The sequence below is a fragment of the Pseudopipra pipra genome, chromosome 1 (genome assembly GCF_036250125.1).
Source record: "Pseudopipra pipra isolate bDixPip1 chromosome 1, bDixPip1.hap1, whole genome shotgun sequence".
In the NCBI taxonomy this organism is placed as follows: Eukaryota; Metazoa; Chordata; class Aves; order Passeriformes; family Pipridae; genus Pseudopipra; species Pseudopipra pipra.
This window is the reverse complement of record NC_087549.1, coordinates 64,631,227-64,653,995: the sequence shown is the minus strand read 5'-3', so window position 1 is coordinate 64,653,995 and position 22,769 is coordinate 64,631,227. Positions and strand designations below refer to the sequence as shown.

The window sequence follows — 22,769 nt, the reverse complement described above, 5'->3', positions numbered from 1 at the left end:
GAATTAATTTTAAAACTTGCATTTTACACTGCAATTTCCAATGCAGTTTTTTTGCACAGGGAAAACATTTTTATATATAAACTTATGATTGCTACATATAATATCCTATACACTTATTCCATTTCGCTCAGATCTGCCGTAAAACGAGACCAAACGCGCTAAAAAAAAAAAAAAAAAAAAGAAAAGAAAAAAGAAAAAAAAAAAAGGGAAAAAAGCCCAAAACGAAGAAGACCTTCTGGCTCCGAGACCTGGCTTGACGCTAAATTAATTGGAGGTCTGGTGGAAAGCGAGGGAGGCAACGATGGAGCTTCTACCTCGGCTCAGCGCCACACGCCTCTGTCGGGAGAGGGGTGAAAGAGACCTTTTCCGTAGTTACCTCCCCCAGGCTGCAGAGTCCCAGGCCGGGGGAGGAGGGGGTTACCCACGCCCCAAGACGTGGCGGCAAGTAAGGCGGCAGCCATGGTCCCTGCGGGCTGCTCTTTTGCTGCTTTTTTTTTCACGATGAAGCTCTGCCGAGCTCCCTCAAGGAGAGGGGGGAAAAAAAAATAAAGTAATAATTATTTCTTGCTTCCCTGTCCCCAGGGCTGAGCAGGGTTCGGGATCGCTCAAGTGCACAAGGCTGCGCCTCTGTCGCTCCGAGGAGCGGAGCCAGTTTTGCATTGCTCTGCACCGCTTCCCCTTCACTGCCCGCTCATCGTACGCGGTCTGGCCGGGGCTTCGCAAGCTCTAGGTGAAGCTCCTTCCCTGGGGCGATGGTGAAGGCATTGATTCCCCCAAAAAAGAAATATTCACTTTCCTCCTTTCCTTTCCCTCTTTCTCCCCCTCCTCCGCTCGCGGGAAGATGTCAGGGGGTTAAAATGTCCTGCTTGCCCTCTCCCTTGATCTCAGGGAGAGAGGTAAGAGTTGCTGGCACCTTTATGGGACTCAGACCTGCGGCGGCTGCGGGAAGCGTCGGCCCCCACTAACTTTGATCGGCCTTATTCATCCCAGCTGCGCTCTATTTGTTTGTCATTTCGCCTTTTTACTCCCAGAATCGTTATTTATGGTCTGAAAAGTGAAACGCGCAGTGATTTGCCTTTACATGGACTCTTTTGCAAACAGGAGGAGACACCTCCCTCCTCCTCCCCCCCCCTCCCCGCGAGGGGGGATGCCAAAAGAGAGGGAAAAAACCCTGTCTCAATCATTATCAAATCAGCTTTGAATTCATTACTCCAGAGCATTAACTAATTACCAGATCAGAGAGAAGAAAAAATAAATATCCCTTTAAATAACTGAAGGTAATTATAACCCTGTTGTTGACACTAACGATTAATAATTGATCAGAAGTTATACACAATAAATTGACAATTTATCTCCCTATAAAAATGCACATACTTATTTTTATTTTGTTCTGGGCATTCTTTAAGACCCCGAGCAGCACAGTATCCACAAAGCCGCCTTGAGAGGAGCAATTGTACTATTTATTTTTTTTTCCCCGCACAAATATTCGGGAGTATTTTGAAATCCCCCATCACGGATGATACAAGCCCGAGTGGAGCAGAAGTGACTTTCTCTACCGGCCTACGCTCCTGCCTTTCTGAGGGCGGCTGGGCCGAGGTGGCACCCCGCGCCCTTTCATTTCAGTCTCTAAATCTCGAAAGGATCCAAGTTAACGGTGGCCACCTCCGAGGCAGAGTGGCCGCGCCCTCCGTCCCATAGTTTTGCTCAGGGAAAACGCAGCTGGCTCGGTCAGCATTGCATGCGAAACGGTGACATTATTCCGTGAGTCATGGCTGGGGAGTGGGGGCCCGGGTCCAGGCTGCGGGAGCCCGGCTGTCACCTCCGGCAGGACGTAAACGCTCTCTCAGAAAGTAAAACGCTCTCCCAGAATCCCCCTGCCACGAGGTCCCTGCTTGCGGCTCCGAGCTACCTGTGTGTCAGCATGTGTCCCGCCGATTGCGCTTTCCCTCTGTACTTTCAATAAAGACTACGCTTCAGAGACACCGAGAATAGTCAGGGATTAGATGCATGGGTGCTTTGACTATGCACCGTGGATCCCTTTGTTTTCAACTTCCCCCCTCCGCTTTTATTTCTTTAGGAGCTGGAAGCCTAAGTTATTAGTTACTGGATTAAAAACAAAGGGATGAACATCACATTACTTAATGTGAAGTATTACTGTTAACAACAGTATTTTTTACGATCATTATTCAGTTCCTACAACGGAAAGGCTCCTTTCGACCACCTGGATAGTGAGGAGCTTGCCTAAGCACGCAAGATATATCTGAATGCAGAAGGCAACGAATCGACCTATATATAAATTCCGCCTGGGTTTTTTTTTGGGGGGGAGGGCTTAGCGGGGGGGTTATTTGTTTGTTTCAAAAGGTAATAAGCAATAAAACTCTCCCGGTATCGATTACATCCGTACCACGGTGCCTCAGAGGCACTCTGAGTCTGAACCGCGAGAACATGTGACGGAGCCAGAAACTTTCAGTGGTGACAGGGTTGAGTTTTTTTCCCGTGAGGATGGACACGGAGCGGCCACCACGAAGCGGAGTGGAGCGGGCCGAGCTGCTTCGCTCCGCTCCGGGTTGCCCGGCCCCCAGCCACTCCCTCTCCTTGCCTCAGGGCTGCCGCCCACCCCGTGTCGGGAGTTAATTGACGGCCCGTTAGGGAGGTGGGTGTCATCAGGTAGGGCTGAATCGGACGGTGCACCCTACAATTGCTTTCTTCACCTGAAAAATCACCCTTCACCCAATTCCCCAAAACCTGAAGACAACCTCTGCGGGTAGAAATTCGTGAAGGCAGTCCTTTTTTTTATTGTGTTGATGGGTTTGTTACTTTCCCCCCCCCTTGCAGCTCCTCTCTCTTATAGGGGCTGAGCACGTCGGGGGCAAATATGCCAATAGAGCGGGGAGAGAAACGCAGATGCCCATTGTGCTGTATATAAACTTTCCCCTTAATCGGGCCAGTTCCCCTCCAGCCGCGGACTGGTGTGCAGCAGCAATTCCGATGTCTATCTGTCTATCTGTCTGTCCGCTGCTCGTCTGAGCTGCTCGTCACCTCCGTCCCCAACCCTTCCCCCAGCCTCCAGCCAAACAAAGGTGGACGACGCTTTTTTTTCTGCTCCTAAGGCAGTTGGTGAGCAGCTTTCCTGAAACAATAACTCTCTTATTGAGAACAAATGTTGACATTTGCAGGGAGTGAGGAAAAAAGCAGCCCAGGAAGTGCAAAGTGGAAAGCGACCCTCTTCCTATTTGACGACAGCGCCAATTCCCCCGGGATCCCACCTGAGATTAAAGCCTGAATTTCAATAAATCAGCTCTAATGAAACCTCTGGCCCCGAAGAGGGAAGGATTTGCCTTTTACGCTTGAAACGAGCACAGAAACGAGGGGAGGGAGTGGGGGGAAGAAGGAGTAAATATAGAAAGATGTGTGAGATTTTAATCACAGCAGGCTGATTAACATCGTTATGAAATAAACCATACACAAAGTGATGTATTTTATCGTTTGTCCCTCTTTCTTGCTACACTGAAATCATCACATTGTTTGTGCCAACAATCTAGAAAGGCTACACTTTCCTCCTGCTTTCAATTTTGATTACTAAATCTCAAATGACGTTGAATATGCAGTTCTTGCCCATTAATTTCTTGCTTAAAATAATAAGTTTTTATGCCAAATCATTTCAGTGGTGCACATCTGCATCCATGAACCGTTTGTGAATTTCTCAGAGGATGAGAAAAGTCCACTGGGTTTTACATACATAGTGAATACTTGAAAGCCAGTTTTCCAAGTCTTTCTACTTTTCTTTCCAGAAAGAAATCCAGGTCTAAATACTAGGAAGGGTGGGTAAATTATGGAAATCTTTTATAAGTCTTTGGGCGTATAAACATCAAAGGAATGTCGTTAGCCTTTTTTAATCTCTGCCACAGCTTTTGGTTTTTACCAATTGAAATGTACACTGTGTCCAACAGAGACCTGAAACATTAAATGTGTGTGATGGGGGCGGAGGGAGTAGGAGCAAGAGTAGGGAAAAGAAAGTTCAGGTGTCTCCCCTGACACAAAAATTCCCTCTGTAAAATCTTCCTGAAGTGCACAGTAAAGACGGTCAAGGATGGTTACAGTAAATATTTGCATTTACATCATCTGCTAAATTGGAAAGGAAAAAACTGAATTATTTCTTAGCCGTTTGTCTAATTGTACTATACACTACATGCAGATACAATTGCATTGTACCTCAATGAAAAAAAAGATGCTACAGAAGCAAAGAAGCATCATTCTACAAACAAGATATGAGGATGAGTAGGCCTGCAGCCATGAAGGTCTTCAGTGGCTTATATTTAACTGTATGGATCCCAGAGTTTTCTAGAATAATATTATTAATTTCTGCCTTTTCAGCTGAAAAACACACACATTTTCTCAGTCAGTTAAATGTCTTTATGGGGGTAAGTTACAAAGGGGGGGAGGGTGTGCAGGGGAAGAAGAATCATGAGAATTGCGTATATGGATTTAAGAAAAACAACTTCCTTTCCCCCTATTTATTATAATCACAACATATTTCTGGACTCCAGACTAGTACAGCTCTTTATCCAGTTAACATTCCCAAGGCTGATACCTGAAGTATCTAAGATCACTTTCAAATGCCCTTTCTAACAAGACCTGAGCAAGAGGCCACTAATTTTCACTGAACAAAAAGCCACTGGAGAGAGATCCGTTTGTCAATATCAACTGGTCCAGCAATTTCCCATCTTCAGACACATCGGCCTATCTGAGCTGGCAGATGTTTAGACAAGATTTTATAAATTGTTCAATATCAAACCATAATGAACCCCAACTGACCATTCCAAAGCAGCTAAAAGCATTCAGGATCTCCCCTGCTGGGATCTAATAATGCTCTCACGCTGGAACATTATTAATCATGGAATAAAATAGATGAGCCTCTTGAAAAATAAGTGTATGATTGATTAAAGGGCAATCTAAGAAGCTATTATTCTTGTTTTATAACCGTAAGTTATATTCACTCAATTTATCTTTTGGGGAAAATAAATGATTGTTCGTTTCTTTCTGAAATTATATTATATAAGATTTCCCATTTTTTAACTAAAAATTAAAATTATGAGTTTGCTGATTTTATGAGCCCAATCAAAGTGGATTTCCAATGTGATTGTAAAGATATGGCTTACTGATATAAAGGGAGGAAATAATAATAAAAAAACAGGTATTGGACTTTCAAATTTTTTTTCCTTTCCCTTTGTATACTTTAGCCATAAGCGGAAACAAAGAAATTAGAAATAAGTCACAGTTGATTAATTTTTTTTTAACAAATTGTGGATTTAAAGAATGCTAACTCAAATAAAGAGCCACTTTACACCCTATATAAATAGTTTACAGGAAACATGCATATATTCACATCACCCTCTCTACGCATATTCATGTATATATACAAATGCCTATTTGCACCTATATGTGAATTTAAAGTTTAAGTATAATGGAACAACTCAGAAGGAATTAATTTATGCAAAGCATATCTTTGCAACGTGTTTAAATTGCTTACTCATTTTATGGTCTATGCTCTACTGGTGAAATTAGAGCTTTCCTCATTTTCTAAATAATAAATTAATATTTTAAGGGAAATGAATGAAAAACACAATGTTGTTGCAGACTAGTCTGGTTTTATTTACAATTAGAGATATAAATTAGTAAAGAATTCTTGTTAAACAACCGAAGATTGTATAACCATCAATGTTTCAAATAAAAACGGGGCAAAATTTATTTACAAAAAGTTCAGATTCCATTGCAATACAACTTGCATAAATTACTAGAAGCTTTATATCATTACAAAAATAAATATCAAATTTGTTTCCACTTTGTAAGGACTCAAGTTCTCCAATCACATCTTTATTATCTCTACTGTATACATCTTTTACAAATAATTTTACAATAAATCCTAGCACACCTATCGAATAGATACCGTGGCAATGAAGTGATCAATTCAAGATATCCTGAGAAAAACAGATCTGTTTTCAAAAGTCACACATACATTGGGGAAACTATACTATACCAGCAAACTTACATATGTCCAACAAAATTCTGGTTCGATAATTAGATTCTGAAGATTTAATAGTGCTCTGTGGTCTTCTTTTATACAGTGGCACCAGCCGTGATCCGGATTTAGAGATTTGTTATATATATTAGCTCGGGGAGAGATGATGGCTTGCTGACTTTTTTCAAAGCAATTGTGACACCTACCTGTGGACCAAGGAAAAAACCAGATCATCCAAAAATCCTTGAATTACACTCTAACACCATTAAACGGCTGGGGGGGGGGGGGGGGGCAAGGAAGCAAGGCAAAAATTTTATTCATCTAATTTCTTCTAATAAAAAGAGATAATTGAAAAATATCAGCAAGGTGGTTTTGTTGCTGTTTTTTTAGCTCTAAATAGTGAAAGTATTCAGAGTGCCTTTGCTAGATAGGCAAGAGGCTAGTCACAGATAACATACCTTGCTTAGGATGCATGTTGGTCTCTAACAGTTGTTCCTTTTTATATTAAATATGCAGTCACTGCATGAAGCCCCACTCAGAATGTACAATTTTAGCTCTGCCACGTGAGCACGAGCACTTTGTTTTTAAATAACAATACTTTCAAAGGTGTTTTGGGTTTTTTTTTTTTTTAAGATTTCTTTCTATAACGTTTAAATAGTCCCTACGGCTTTGTCTTACACAAGCGAAGAGTATGCAAAGTGAGGGAACTGACTAACCTGACTTGAAAATTAAGACAAACTTGAGAAAGAAAAGTCGTAATAAGAGGCTTAAAAAACCAGCAGAAAAATAGTGTCTTACTTTGTAATCAGACTTGTAAGTAATGAAGCAATAAATTAACGTTAAGCAAGTCTAGAACTGTGCAGCATGTCTCAGACTTGATGCCAAATGATCAGTGTAATAGAAAATGTTCTCACTTACTTGCATTGCTGTGTGATTGCACTTCTATAGGTATGGTTGTACTCCTACTGTGCAGACTTCAGTGGGATCTGTCAAAATATAACCGTCAGTTAGTCACAGGACACAGCCAGCTAACTAGATTATACAGTCTGTGTAGGTCCCAACCCTCACTGGTGCAGAATTTGTAGCTAGGTGGTTTAACAGGCTGGCCAATATTTCATAATTGCCTGTATCTCGAGTATTTTGTTAGAATAAGCTGACAACTATATTAGTGTAAAACTTTTTCAGAAAAACAAACAAACGAACAAAATAAACAAAAAAGCAAACAGTTAAAAAATGTCACGGTCCACGTAATTTCACGACCAAGGTCAGCAATTATCTGAACTCAAAGCTGAAAAAACCCCGTGAGAATACTGGAAACAAAGAGAGTCAAACCAGTTTGTCAGGAAAAAAAAAAATACAGGCAATGACACCAGTGCTGTCTGGATAGCTTTGCGTGTAGTTTTCCTTTTAAAAAGGATTTTTTTTTTTAAAAAAGTGACTTTTTAAAGCCGTGTCTGCAGCGCGTAAGACTGATCTAAGAGTCGCCTTTTACATTTCCTCTCTCGGTTCTTAGAGGCTGGTACTGATACGACGGCGACATGCCGTTTTTAATCCCCAGATTATATGAGTGCCCGTCTTCGCTCTGGCAGCGGTGGCAGTGCGCTCGCTGTTTTCTTCAGAGAAGGTTTCAGTATTTACAGTGCATAAGGGTCGTGTACTGGTCGGGGAAGGAGAACGAGGGAGAAAGGGGAAGAAAGAGACAGAAACAAGTCACCTACCTTTCTTAGAGTCATAGCTAGAGGGCCTGTAATGTTGTTCTAGCTGGTTAGTGATCGTTTTCAAAGAGTCACTGCTCTGTTTGTGGACAGAGCTGGCGTTTAGGACAGTCTGACTTAGTCCCTCGTTTGAAGCCACTGCCGCGGAGTTGTATCTCAGGATTCCCTGGCTCTGGAGAGCATTAAAGTTCCCATAGTTTGTATAATTGCTATAAAAAGGTGAGGTGTAATAAATATGCCTCCCCAGGAGGGAGGAGGGGGAGTAGGCAGCGCTGTGCGGGACGGAGGCGGGGGTGGCCGAGGAGAGCGGGCCAGGCTGGCAGCCTTGGCCCAGGGTCTGACTCTTGAGGTCCGAGGTGGCGATTTCGGCCAGCGACCAGAGCTTGGGCTTGCTGGCCGGCGTCGGGGGGCCGGGGGAGGCGCGGGGGCCCAGCGCCGCCTTGCTGGCGCTGCGGGCGGCGTCGGCGTGAGGGTGGCCGAGGAGCGGGGCCTCCACGGCCGCCAGCGGCGAGGAGGTGGCGGGCTTGGCCGGTGGGTCGCGCTCCCCTCCGCCGCCGTCATCCTCCTCGATGTCCTCCTCGTCCTCCTCGTCCTCCTCCTCTTCCTCTTCCTCGATGTCCTCGTACTTGTCCTTGCACTCCGAGCCCGACTCGCAGAGGGGGTCTCCCGCTCGGCATGGCAGCTTCTCGCCGTCCGACTCCGCGGAGCAGGAGTGGTCCGTCAGGGAGTCGACTTGCAAGCTGATCCCTGCGGGGGCCCGCCGGGCACAGAGAGGCAGTCAGGAGAGGCGGCAAAACAGAGCAGGAGAGGGGCGAGCCAGGCCACCACCGCGCCACCGCGGCGGGCAGGCAGACTCTAGCCATCTCGGCCTTTTCCCATTCCGAGGATCATCCATCCCCACAGGCTGGGTCCGCCGCGGCATCCTCAGCACCTCCCCCCTTGCCCCCCCAAGATGCCGCCGTCCGCCGCGGCACCTCCGCCCGCCGCCCCCCGCCCGCCTCGGCCACCGGCACTGCGCGGCGACAAGCTCCCGAAGAAGCCGGGGGAGACGGGACGGGAAAGGTCTGGGGGGCTTTTTTGTTAAACGCCGTGCCCCCTCCCCTACCGCTGCCCTGCTCCTGGGGGAACTCGATGGGGCGGGATGGGGCAACACCACCGGGGCCACGGTCACCCCGCGCCTACCTTCGTCCTCCGCGGAGGTTTCGTTGCTCTCGGGCATCTTCTCGGGACTCTCCTCCTTATTCCTCGGCCCATCTCCTTCATCGTCGTCCTCATCCTCGCTCTTGTTCCGCGGGGCCCAGGTCATCTTGTTTTCCTTCTTGAGCCGCCGGCGTGCGTTGGCGAACCAGGTGGAGACCTGAGTGAGGGTCATCTTGGTGATGATGGCCAGCATGATCTTTTCACCCTTGGTGGGGTAGGGGTTCTTGCGGTGTTCCTGCAGCCAGGCCTTCAGCGTGGCCGTGGCGTCGCGGGTGGCGTTTTTCCTGTACGCGGGGTCGTTGAGCTGGTAGGGGTAGGCAGGGCTGCCGTACGGGTGGTAGCTGATGGCTCCGGTCATCCCCGTCGTATGGGCGTCGTAAGGGGAGCCCTAGACAGAACAAAACGGTGGGGTTGGCAATTTGTTATTGCTGATAGCCATTAGTGAGTTGTCAAGGCGAGATCGGCGGTTATATTTGTATTTCCCCGGGATGGTGTCTTGTATCCATATTCTATGAGGGGGAGAAGCAGCACCCAAAGGCCATTAAGTTACGACCCCCCCCCCCTTCCTCTGCCCAGCACACAGACACATGCGCTTAAAATCGGCGATGTTTTAATCTTTCTGACTAATTTCAGCTCCTCGTAATTGAACATTTCCCAATATAATTTTCGAACCGCGTAGACATTTTAAAGGCCCTACAGGTAGTGTCTTGATATCTACATTTCTCTCAAAGGTTCAAAAGATGTTTCCTTTTTAGCTATAGAAAATACAACAAAGCCGCCACTTAGCAATTCACTGCACTAATGCATTGCAAATCCAATTTGCAAATCAGAAGATATGCACCGTTTCGAATTGTTCAAATGCGATGTAATTAGCATTTTAATTCGCTCTTTAACGTTTAAATTGCGCTTATTTAAGTCTGCATAATGCAAGAAAAGTTAAAGATATCGCTAAGAAACTCGCTAACTTTCAGCATGTCTCTGAACCCCGCAGACCGGGGAGTCACCGACTCAACATCACCCAGTATCCCGCATAGTTCATAACCTCGCTGCAACTTCCAGCCACTCGCCTACTGCTTCTCAGCAGGAAAAACAAGCAAGTGAGACCCTCAGATCTTTTATATCACCTCGAATAAAGACTGCACGACAATTTATGGACTGTATTTTACAGATGGAAAGCAAGTAGTTTCCCTGTCACTTTGCAGGGAAAGCAAACTACCCCGCTACCATCCTCTCCCAGGATATAGGCAGCGGCTCTTGTCTCAAATTCCGGGCACAAGTCTTTGTGTGTACGGACTAGATACGTGTCTGACTCTCTATGTGCGTGTGTGTTTATAAAACTATATAACCATCTAGACGTGCAGTTTATTTATATTGTTTATGGTTTTATTTATATACTTTATGCACAGAATACACACAACACGCAATCGCAAATGCTCCTTAAACTAATAATAAGAAAGTGAAATCCGAAACTGCGGCCACTACAACCATCTTGGGCTTAAGCGAAGCTCACAGATCGCAAACAGATGCTCCTTTTCATTCCCAAAATCCAGTTAAACCATTAGCACAAAACACACTGAAAGTAAATAAAACCACACGGGGATAAAGCCCCCAGCGCCTCTAAACACCGACTTAAAAAGAAAGAGAAAAAAGAGAGGGAAAAAAAAGGAAGAAAGAGAAAAATAAGCCCTCCTCTATGCTATCACAGTGAAAAGAATATATATATATTAAAAATAAAATAAAAAAGAGAAGAGAGAGTAGAGGACTGTAGACATACACATGGAAACCAGGGGGGAGAATGAAAGTCTCCAACCCAACTGAGTGAGACGATCTGTATTTCCTTAATCAAGGCGCCCTCCCGGCTTCTCAAACCGCGCGGAGAGCCCGGGACCCAGGCCCGCCGGCACCGCGCTTGGCTGGGTCGCGAAGCGGCGCCCCGACCCGGCCCCGGCCCGCCGCTCCGCTCCGCTCGCCTCCGTTCCGCTCCGCTCGGCCCCGGCCGGGTTGCAGGGCTGTACAGCGCGATGCGCGGAGGAGGAGGCACTGCGGGGCGCCCGGTTGTGCGGCGTGGTGTCGGGGTCTGATGGTGAGTGTGTGAGGAGAAAGGCTGAAGATGATGAGGATGAGAATGCGGATGCTAATGAAGAAGGAGAGGGTTTCTCTTCGGTAGTTACCATGTAGGAGGGGAATCCCGTGGCGGGGTCTGTGGAGTACTGGAGCGGGCTGGTGAAGCCTGTGGCCGCCGCCTGAGCGGTGAAAGCTGCCGATCCCGGGTAAGGGCTGAACGCCGATCCCGACGAAGACCTGGCCAGCTCCTCGCTCCTGGGGGCCGCCAGCGCCGACGCCCCGTACGCCGGGCAGGAGTACAGAGCCAGCGAGCCGGGGGGCTGGTAGAGGTAACCCTGAGGATAGGACATGGCTTGCACTGGTGTGCACAGGAGCAGGGAGGGGGCGAGGGTGACCGGCCCTGCTGCTGCCGCTGCTCCTGGCGCTGCTTTCGTGCTCTCCCTCTCTCCCGCCCGCCCTCCCGCTCCCTCCCTCCCTCTTTTTCCCTCCCTCCCTCCCTCCCTCCCTCCCTCTCTCTCTCTCTCTCTCTCTGTCTCTCCTCGGTTGGCTCTGTGCAGTTATGTAGAGAATCAGAGTTATTTTATGCTCCCCCCCACGCGCACCAGATCAGAATAAAAACAAACAGGAGGGGGAAAAAAAAAGACACTTCCCCCCCCCCCCCAAAGGGCAAATTAATAGAGAGGTCAGAAAGCTATTCGGGAGGGAAAGGGCATCTGGGAGAGATGGAAGAGGAGAGGATTAATAGAAAGAGAGTGAGAAAGGGAAAGAAACAGAAGGGGAGAGGGGGAGCGAGAGAGAGGGAGAGAGAGAAGCAAGCCCCCGAAATCAAAAAAGTGGCTGCTGCATATGGAGTTCTCCCAGTTAGCCAGCCAGATCCCAGAGCGCCTGCAAGTCTGTATTTTGGGGGAAGTATAGAGTCTGGAGTGAAGAGTTGAGGGAAGCAGCACTCGAGTTTCTGAGGGACATTGGAAAACAGAGCTGTCCGTCACCGCCGCTCATCTGCATAGCGCGGCGGGCCCGCCCCCTCCCGCTCCGGCCCCGACTCCGTCTCCTCCCGCGGACGGCAGGCAGGCGGGCAACGAAGGCGGGCAGGCAACGAAAGCAGGCTTTGTAATGCAAGCCAGCCTCTCCGACTGCGAGCATGCTGCTGAAGCCAAGCGATGATACTGCTCATCAGCTCCTCTCCGGACTCACGGAGCCATGAATACTCTTTCTCGCATTCTCCAGTACACCCCCTTTCTCCCTCGTTCTGTATCCACACGGAGAGCAGAAAGGAATGTGCATGGTAGATTTCTGCATCCCCTCACGCACTCGGCGAAGCGCTGTACGCACGCACACGCGTGTTAGATGTGTGCATTTGCATGCGTGTATGCGCGGCGGGCCAGGCGCGGGGGAACTGAGAAGTGCGCAAGGGGAGAGCGAGCACTTGGTAAAAGTACTGCCCTATATGGTAGGGAGAAGAGCAACTGCTCAAATCAGCAGATTCAGGATCGCTCTGTTCCTGGCAGCGAGAGTTTTACAGTTTTATAAGTTGCCACAAACAGTCAAGATCTGGTCATGGAACGCGTTTGCACATGAAGGGGGAAAAAAAATCCCCTCATCTTTCTTTCATTTCTATTCTTCCTGGGCTAGAGCGTGGAGAAGAGGCCTGAGTGACTCCTTCAAGGGGGCTAGCTGTCTTCTCCCCCGGTCCCCTTTCCCCCTTTTTGCAGATCAGATAAATCTCCTAGAATACGGTCTCGATGAAATTAATTTCTTCTGCCCCCTCCCTTCAGCCCTGGACACTATCAGCTTCGAGCCATTGGCAGCGCTGCTCCGGTCCGGGCGCGGGAGGGTGAGACGAAGGCATCGCTCTTCTCAGTGCAAGCATAAATACACACGTATATGTGCACTTGCATTTATTTAATGATTAGTCGAGAGGAACCCTTCAAAAACTGGCGGCGAGCTGACCGCACTGAAGCTCTGTCCTTTGCCTCCCGGGACGAGGCACGGTGCCGACGGTCCCCTGTGTCCATGACCCCACCCCCGCGGTGGAGCCCAGGGCTCCCGTCCCCCAGTACTCCGACAGCCCCGGGGCACGGCGTTGGGCCCTGCCCATCCCACCACGGCCGCCGGGGCGCCGAGGAGTGCTAGGCCGCTCCGAGCACCCTGGTCCGCACCTGCGCCCCCCAACGCCGCTGCTGTCCGTGCGGAGCAGGATCAGATCCTTCCAGCAGGTAGGGACGGGGCTGCAGGTGTGGAAGCTACCCCACTTCCCACAAGCCCTTCATCTGCAACCTGCTGTGGCCGGTAAGCCCGTAATGGGCTCAACAAAATTGTTTAGGTGCCCAAAAAATAAATACCCCAAAACAACACCCCCCCCCCCCCCCAATCAACTTAATCAAACTGTGTTTTATTTTTCCAATTTATATGAGTAAGCACTTGTTCCATATTTTACCAAACGAAGTCGCTTGAGGTTTACGGCCGAGTTCTTTGCGGAGTACCTCAAGTAGTGTCAGTAAGGTCAGATGGAGACCACGCCAGGGAATCGGTTGGCCACTGGCAGGAGGGGAGATGGCAGCAGCTGAAAAATTGCGGGTGTGCAGGGCAGCCTATTGTTAATCAATTAAACATGTAGCTGATAAAAAAAAAATACACTTGGAGAAGCTGTTTCAATAGCTTGGCGCGCACAGCGGGGAAAATGCCGTGCTGGAAATACGGTCAAGCCTCGGGACGTGTACAGTGTCTGAAGCAATCGCAGCTTTCAATTTTCTTTTTCTATCTCAGTTTTTATTTCTTTCCTTTACTTTCCTCCTCTTCCGTGAAACCTACATACCAGCTTACCCCTGCCGCTATAAGCAGCAGTAGAGATCTGGCCACCAGACATACCGGATTAATTCTTATCCAGATCTATCAAGTGGCCTGTAGAAAAAGGCAATCCTTAGAAAAGCAGGTGAGGGGGAGGAAGTTAACACCAACAGGTATTTCTTGTCATTAACTCCCGAATTCCTGATAAGAGAGTGATAAACAACTGGTAAACTCAGTGCAACAGCTTACAGAAAAGACATTTGCTTCCCTGCTTAGTGATTAATGCGCATATATTAAATAAAAATGGAAACTCTAAAAACAAGGGCTTTATATAAAACACATTCATATTTCAGTATTTCTATGGAATAATCGATATCATGCAACTACATCTGAATAGTCAATTCCTGTGTTCCGCAGACCGATTTCTAAGTATATGAGCTCTGCTTCTGAACGGAGCAGCAGCTGGAGAGCCGAGAATGCAAAATTAATTATAACATTATAAAGTCATACATGAATCTCTCTAAGCCCACCTGCACGCCTTGCAAAATGTGCTATACTCCCTGCATTTTTATTTGGGAAGCTGTCCTTTTTTCCAGCAGAAGCGGTGTTTATCTTCGTGAATTGATTGCTTTTAGTTCCTCTTCTTTAATAATTAGTGGAACAATACAGATTGGGAATACAATGGCCGTCGTGTTTACATTATAACAGGGGATTAATGCTATTAAGTGAGTGTTACAGTTATGACCTGGGAAGAGCACTTAAATAAATACCGTGATCCCAGGAGAACTGATGTAATTCAGTTCAGAGTGTGTGTAGATACGCACAGACACACACGCACACACGAGAGATACAAATCTCCATACATATCTACACGCATAGACACATGTTATACACGTTAAGTGTACGTGGCCGCCCGTGTAAAATGTAGGTGCTGGTTTTGCCTCCATCTGCACGCCTTTCGTCTATGGGAATACATTTTTGTGATTTTGGTGTAAGGAATGTTTAAATCAGGGACATTACTGCCCTTCCTCCAGTCACATAGAGCAACAGATTATATTTCCGATGTTTTAATTTATGCAGTCCAAAAATATTGTTTTATATAGAGAAACAGGGTTAATTTCGCAATCAGAGATTAATGGAGTAAAACATTATCATTTCAAAGACAAGTTTTTGCGTTGATTTGATTTGCATAATTTTTATATGGCTTCAGAAAGGAATGGATTTAGCCACTGCAAGGAGCCGGTATGCATTTTATTACGAGTACACGACTAATTTGACTCTGCACAATGTGGAGAACGAATAGCTACTGGGGTCATTTAAATATAGCTGGCGAAGGCTTTGTGACACACAAACCAGAAAACCGTGTCAATAACGTTTCTACACAGTGATCAGTGTACGTGTCTCTATTCAACTTCTTCTCGGAGTTATCTCTGTTTGATTTGAATGCCTTTCGCAGGGAAGAGGTTTTTCATTTGCCTGGCTCCACCGCCGAAATCTAATTTTCCCATAGTACTACCCGTTACTAATACAAAGCCGTCTAACTTGCACTGTTAAACACCAGAATAGTATTACATGCACTTTTTATTGGTAGTAACTGTGGCAAATTAACATGCCTACCCAGAGACATTAAGACTTTACACACTGCGTTTTTTTATTTTAATAATCCATTAATTAGTTCAGAGTTTACCTTTCCCAGATTTTAAGCGGCGATGTCGCCTTGCCTTCTTTAATTCAGTTTGCTCCAGCAGAGCTAAGAAGGTAGTATAGAGAAACCCCCTCGCCCTGCTATCCCTCATTGCTGTCCTGGGAGACAAGGTTTTGCGTTTTGTCATTTATCAGCTACATCTCCTTGCACTGGTGACAGAGACTGAAGTTTTCGGGCGGGTGAAGTTGAAAGCCCCGTCTGTGGTGATGGGACTCCTGCTTCCTCTGCCAGGCGCTCGGGCGCCTGCCCGGAGGCCATTCACTCCGGACCACGCTCCCGTCGGTTTTACACAAGTAAAAGAAGAAGAAGAAGAAGACGACGAATAAAATTAAAATACAAGCCTCATTGGGGTGAAGGAGAGGTTTCCCTCCCCGGGAGGGCTCCCTGCGGCCCGGAGAGGCGCACACGCCTGTCACCCGCACAATGCCAATTGCCCAATTGTCGTGACACCGGTCACAGCAACTTTTCAAGCAGAGCAAAGTGGAACTTGGTGGGGTTTGGAGATGTAACACAATGCGCAGCTGAAACAGTTTCCTGTGACATAACCACACAATGGTCTGGGAATGCTTTCTCCTTTCGCTCATGAAATGGGGGACCGCCACCATCTCCCGGAGACAACGACGTTAAATAATAGACCATTGTATTTAAAAATAACAAATGACACACGCGTACTGTGCAAGCGGAGTTGTCCGGTTTTCTAGTAAAAGAAACCCAGTTTATAAGACTCTTTCTGAGCGAGGTGCTTTGCAGAAGCGACCTGTGAGAACGGGGTGAGACGGGGTGAGCTGGGCGAGCCGTTCTGCCTGGGAGCTGCTCAGGGGGATTAAAGTGAAGAGCGGTGAAAACAGCAAATGAGAAAGGAAAAGAAAGAAGTTTTCTTTGCCCATCTTCGGGATAAGATCGTTAGTTCAAGCCGCGTGTGGGAGGGGGCGCTGTGGCAATGAATTCTCCAGTGCTCCCGAGCACTTGCCGCGGATTGTTTATGGAAGCTCCTTCCCTGAGGTTTCTTTTAATATTTCCGTCGTTACTTTTATTAACAATGTTATCTAACGGTCTCCCATAATACCTGCACTAAAAGGTGGACTGTTCGCGTGAGTTATAGTCGCTTCTTTCCCCCTTATCCCAATTTCCTTTCTTCCTATTTTTTTTCCTTTTCAGTTCAGTAAGAGCCTATAGTGTATTTTATTTTTAAAATACATTGCAAGAAGGGTCTACCCAGGGGAGAGCCGAGAATTTAGACGACTCTTCATAACACGCAAAAGCACACAAATAGACACATATGACACATACCCCGTTTGCCGCTTCTTATTGAAAAAAAAAAAAATTCTCCAGGGCTGCCGTGGCTTCGGCAATTTGCAGTAATAACGGGCCGAGTCTTTAACAGGATTTACCTTTCTCCTTTTGAGACGTTATTGGGGGAAATGTTTTAAAATGTAAATAAAACTAAAGCGGATCTCTAAAAAGCAGATCTGAGGATTAGAAAAGTTGCTTCCCTTATGTCACACTGTTATTAAGATTGTTAGTAATTTTCTGCCTAGGGTAATATAAGCAAATATGTATCCGTAAGTATAAGATAAAAGAACTCCAAAGCTTTCCTGGAGTATGCTATTTTCAGTTGAAAGGCAGACAGTGTTTCTCAGGGAGAAAACAAGTGTACGATCCACAGGTGGCATAGGAGGTCATCCTTCTTAAGGGGGGGGAAAAAAAAAAACCCCATCAAAACCCCTCAAACCCAAAATATCACACCGTTTAGTTTTTGAACGATCCGCCGAGTAATCCAGGCGGTGGGGGGCAGAGGTCCCGCCGCTCGCTTCGAGGGGTTCGGAGCGGCCGCCGCTCCCTGCGGAGCGTCCGGGGCGGGCTCCGCCTGCGCGGAGCCGCGGCCGCTTCCTGCAGCGCCTCGGATCGGCTTCGGTGCGAGTGGCACGGAGCAGCCCGTGACAGGCTAAGGTGGGCGACCCCGCTCCACTGGCAGGAGGGAAGAAAGGTATGAAGGCGGGCTGGCCTCCGAAGCTGCGGGAAGGGCCGGCGGGGGGGTAAAGGGCTGGCTCGGCCTCCCCGCCCTCCCTTCCCCCCCACCCGCTGCCCGTGGAAGAAGCGTTCCCAATCGCCCATTCTCCATCCCCAGCCCCGCGGGAGGCAGGCAGGCAGTGTCACGTCTTTGCTTCTGCGTTTCTGGGCCAGAGCGCCTCGGGAAGGCTTCAGCGCCTGGTGCACTTGCGAAGTGCGTGATGGACAGAGTAAAGGAAAAGTAGGACGATTTAGCTGACGGGTTGCTTTATTTAAGGGCTCACGTTAAAATGGATTCTTTGGCAGAGGAATAGTCAACAAGTAGGTTTGGGCACTTTTTGGGTAGGCAGGCTCCTGGGAGTGCTTCACCCGGAGTAGATGTGTATAAATGGAGTTCTACCGGCTCTTCCTCTTACTTGTGCCAGGGTTAAAATTGTTTTCGGTAATTTTGAAGTCAGTCTGCCTTTCCCCTTCTTGTAATTGCCATCATCTGTTTGATCACCGCTTTTAACACTAGAGAGCACCTGCTCACCTGCTTTGTGCTTTTCTCTCATTCATTGTTACATTCATTCACCTCCGTGTGTGTACGTTTATGTGTAGCCTTCATTGAAGACCCAGAACACATCAAGTCTTCCCACACTCCCAAAAACAGAAAGTTCTACTCTCTACATTAAATAGCCTTCATGAATGATGAGACCTCTTTATATCCATGTAAAACTAGGTGGTTTCCTTTCTCAGAACAGTCAGCCGTCCCCATTGTGTGTTGCCATTCGAGGTTGCTGGTATATTTCCAAAAGTAGACAGAAAAAAATGACAAAAAACCTGTCATCATACTCAGGCAAACCACTACATCTTCATGTACTTAGCAATACCATGAGGTATTAAAACAAAATCTATTTAAAACTGATTCATAGTTCCTTTCCTTTCCTTTCCTTTCCTTTCCTTTCCTTTCCTTTCCTTTCCTTTCCTTTCCTTTCCTTTCCTTTCCTTTCCTTTCCTTTCCTTTCCTTTCCTTTCCTTTCCTTTCCTTTCCTTTCTTTCCTTTCCTTTCCTTTCCTTTCCTTTCCTTTCCTTTCCTTTCCTTTCCTTTCCTTTCCTTTCCTTTCCTTTCCTTTCCTTTCCTTTCCTTTCCTTTCCTTTCCTTTCCTTTCCTTTCCTTTCCTTTCCTTTCCTTTCCTTTCCTTTCCTTTCCTTTCCTTTCCTTTCCTTTCCTTTCCTTTCCTTTCCTTTCCTTTCCTTTCCTTTCCTTTCCTTTCCTTTCCTTTCCTTTCCTTTCCTTTCCTCTCCTTTCCTCTCCTTTCCTCTCCTTTCCTTTCCTTTCCTTTCCTCCCCTCCCCTCCCCTCCCCTCCCCTCCCCTCCCCTCCCCTCCCTCCCCTCCCCTCCCCTCCCCCTCCCCTCCCCTCCCCTCCCCTCCCCTCCCCTCCCCTCCCTCCCCTCCCCTCCCCTCCCCTCCCCTCCCCTCTCTTCCCCTTCCCCTTCCCCTTCCCCTTCCCCTTCCCCTTCCCCTTCCCCTTCCCCTTCCCCTTCCCCTTCCCCTTCCCCTTCCCCTTCCCCTTCCCCTTCCCCTTCCCCTTCCCCTCTCCCTTCCCCTCTCCCTTCCCCTTCCCCTCTCCCTTTCCCTTCCCTCTCCCTTTCCCTCTCCCTTTCCTCTCCCTCTCCCTTTCCCTTTCCCTCTCCCTTTCCCTTTCCCTTTCCCCTCCCCTTCCCAGCTTTACCCAAGTTAGTACTTGAATTTGGAGAGGGAAGGTTCTTCATAGTACTAGTTCCCCATATATAAATGTTAAACAAGAACCCTCCCCAAACACTGCTTTGAATAGTTACAAGCAAAGCCTCACATAATGCTATTTCTAACTCATTAAAAAATGCTATCTACATTTACTCATGTGGTCTCACTCTTTTTTCGGCCTTTGTAGTAATGGTAGGCTGCCTGTTGAACCCAGTTTACAGCCTTCCTTCATATCACGTAAAGGAAGGGCAGACTGACCATCTGGCCTCTAGCTTTCCAACCTAGAACTGTGCACATTTGAAGTTACTTTTGTCTGGGAAAGGCTGGTCACCATTTTATCAATGAGAAATCTAAACACGTGCACATTTCTCCTCATACATCTGACCCATTTCTATCATCAGGGCACAGAATGAAAATTCACAGAAAAGCTTTGATTCCTTCTGATATCAACATGACTTTAAGAATGACATGAACTGTTGACTTCGTTCTGTGCTTGGGTATGCTCAGCACAACAGTGGGATCTTGTTATAGCTAAAATACTGCATACAGGCTGAATCTTCATTCTAGAGGAGGTTTGGAGAGATTGTATTGTTTTGCTTGTAATAAGACAGCTGAAAAAAAAAAAGCTTGACAGAGGTCGCAGGTCTTCTAAAACATCTATGTTAAATTAATGCCAACACAAACTAATCAACAGATTTGCTTCAGTTTCCAGAAAGACATTTTATGTTTGAAGTGTAGATTCCAGGAATTGGAAAGAACAATCTCCTCATGCTTATCAAGAGACAATGAATTCTGTTTTATGCAGCCCAGACTTAAAACATATGACCTTTTAATAAATCTCGAAAAGGCAAATAGTGAAATGATCCTTTTTTCTTTTCCTGGATGTTTCCCAATTGTTAATTAGTGAAGTCTTAGAAAGTTGTGACTCCTCTGCACTTTTGAACATGGATTTTTGAAATTTGTTGAGAATTATTTGATTTCATTTTCTCAAACACCAGAGGTATACAATGTTTAAATTTTATTTTGCATACAAATATACCACCTGACTTTTTCATCTGGGACCCATTGGTGGAGTCCACGCAGATGAAAGATCGGAAGTGATAAGGATGGGAATAAAAACCCAAACTAATTAACCAGTGGCCTCCACTATGTCATATTGTATCAAATAATCTGGGATCATCACAGTTACTATATTGTTCTAGTCTTTTTAAAGCTGTTGGAGTCCCAAAACAAAAGTAAACCAAAAGTTTCTGCCTTTCTGTCACTCTTTTCCTCCCCTGTAGCTACTCCTTTACTTAGTTGAGATTTTCTAAAAAGTAATGGTGTGCCAGACACATCATGACTTGGCAATGGTGGACTTGCCTTTGTGACATTCAAAGGGAATAATCTCACCAGAAGAACTTTATGAGCTGTTTCTTATTGTTTGAACTCCAGTTCAATAATCAGACATGTCAGATATCCTCCAATATAGGTTAGTGAGATTTCTTTATAAACTAACAAATCTTAATGCTGTTAATACACTGACTTAAGAAGTTGTTCAGCACTACTCTTGTAAGAATGTATAAGGTTTTGGCTTTGCACAAACACAGTGAACATGACATACGCTTTTGCAAATCAGTTAGTTTCTTTTTAATTTTGTTTTGTTCTGTTTCTAACACCTTTTGTGCTTCAGTTGAATTTATGACCCTTATCAGATTTATGAAGTCTATCCACTAAAAATATTGCCAAGAACTTGATTAAAATTGTGATTAAGGAGAAGAAACCTTTGTCAAAAGTATGGGATACAAAAGGATCTTTTCCCTGTAAATATGCTTGTTTCAAATACGCAACTGAAAAAAGAGACACTACATTTAATATGGTGCAAATTTTTTTGTTTGCTCATTTTTATTTTACCTGATTAAAGGAATTGTCTCTTTCGGCTCTCAAAAAAAATTTTGCTTAAAAAAATTGTTAGTCCACTAACACTTGAAACTGATTTATGACTTCTACTTGGGACTAGTTTTTTATTGGACTTACTTGCTTCTGCCCTTTTCCACTTTAGTTGGCCATGTTCTGTCTACCAGACCTACTTTTTTTAAAGTCACCACACAGTATTTTGTCAAAGGAACATGTAAACCATGATTGCTGCTTAGTTTTCAGACTTGCAAAAACATTCATAGGAAAACTCAATGAAGTTTAAAAAAAGAAGAAATAAATAGTTCTTTCATTAACGTTCAAGATTACTCTTTTATATTATGTAGGAGGTCAAGACTTCATAATACGAGGTGCAGCACAAAAGCACAAAAAAAAAAGACAGCTCCTAATCTACACAGTAAATAGGACACATATATACAAATACCACTGAGGAGGTGTTAATGCTAACAGACTTTTACAGATCTGTTAGTAAATTTAGAAATATAAATTATGTTTGTAAACTGAAGACTTTAGGCATAAGTTACATCAGATGACAGGCACAGAAGAATCAAAGAAAATATTAAGAAGTGAAAGACTATGGAAACAACCAACTTTTCTAGTCAAGAGGCAGGACCAAGAGCACAGCAGGACTGGACTAGTACAGGTAACCACCAAGCGTACACACAACTTGAAACCTTCCACAGAATGAGCCATGAGACAAAACAAATTAGGGACTTCTCCTAAATCCACTGTGCCTATACCTTGTGTTACTGCTCTTGCTGGCAATTTGCTGTTCCCTCTCAAAAAGACATAAAGACCTCTCGTTTACATGGATATAGATTCAACCGAAAGAGGATAGGTTGCTAACTATCTCGCTGTAGGATGTCATCAAGTAAACATTGTCACTGTAATTACACTCAGACCTGAATCCCTCATCATTTAGCCTGGTACAACAAGAAAATTCAGTAAAGCACACAAAAGCAGCAGCAGTAAGACTGTTCTCTTTACTACTTGTATTAAAAATGCATTAAGAATTATTTATTTCATGGAGCATTTGAATTTAATTTATTTAATTTTTCATATTCTATTATTGATATTTATATCAAAGCTCATTTAAATTAAATTAGTTACTTAGAGTACTTTGGAGCTGAGCGCTTGATTTTTCTTGGTTCTTTAAAACACACCTGGGGGTCAACAACAACAGTAGAGGAAATTCAGCTGAGGGGCCAAAGGTTGGATTACACACCAAGAGAACCATCGAATCATAGAATGGTTTGGGTTGGAAGGGTCCTTAAAGATCCTCTAGTTCCAAGTCCCCTGCCATGGTCAGGGACACCTTCCACTAGACCAGGTTGCTCAAAGCCCCATCCAACCCATCCAACACTTACAGAAATGGGGCAGCCACAACTTAGAGAAGTTATATTGTTACTTTGGCTCATAAATACTTAAGTATTCTATACTTTTAAACACTATGTTTTTATTGAGCTTCACAATTAAAAACTCTTTTTCTATTGTACAAGTTATTCTGTTTTTAGATTTTGGCAGACTAATATAGAAAGGTTCTATCAAATAAGATAAATATAATGAAAAATAGTTTCAAGCATTAGTGCACACCCTATTTCACCTTAGGAGCTGTATATAAAATGTAA

General features: G+C 45.6%; 1 protein-coding gene across 1 annotated transcript; it reads right to left on the bottom strand.

Moving 5' to 3' along the window:
• Positions 1-5,628: 5,628 nt before the first annotated feature.
• On the bottom strand, positions 5,629-11,448 carry IRX2 (iroquois homeobox 2). The gene is made up of 5 exons (XM_064659415.1): positions 11,106-11,448; positions 8,917-9,322; positions 7,738-8,481; positions 6,938-7,005; positions 5,629-6,225 (listed from the first exon to the last, which is right to left on the bottom strand). Exons 1-4 carry the CDS (start codon positions 11,346-11,348, stop codon positions 6,962-6,964), a joined length of 1,437 nt encoding a protein of 478 aa, XP_064515485.1. The 5' UTR covers positions 11,349-11,448; the 3' UTR covers positions 5,629-6,225; positions 6,938-6,961.
• Between the last annotated feature and the right edge of the window lie 11,321 nt (positions 11,449-22,769).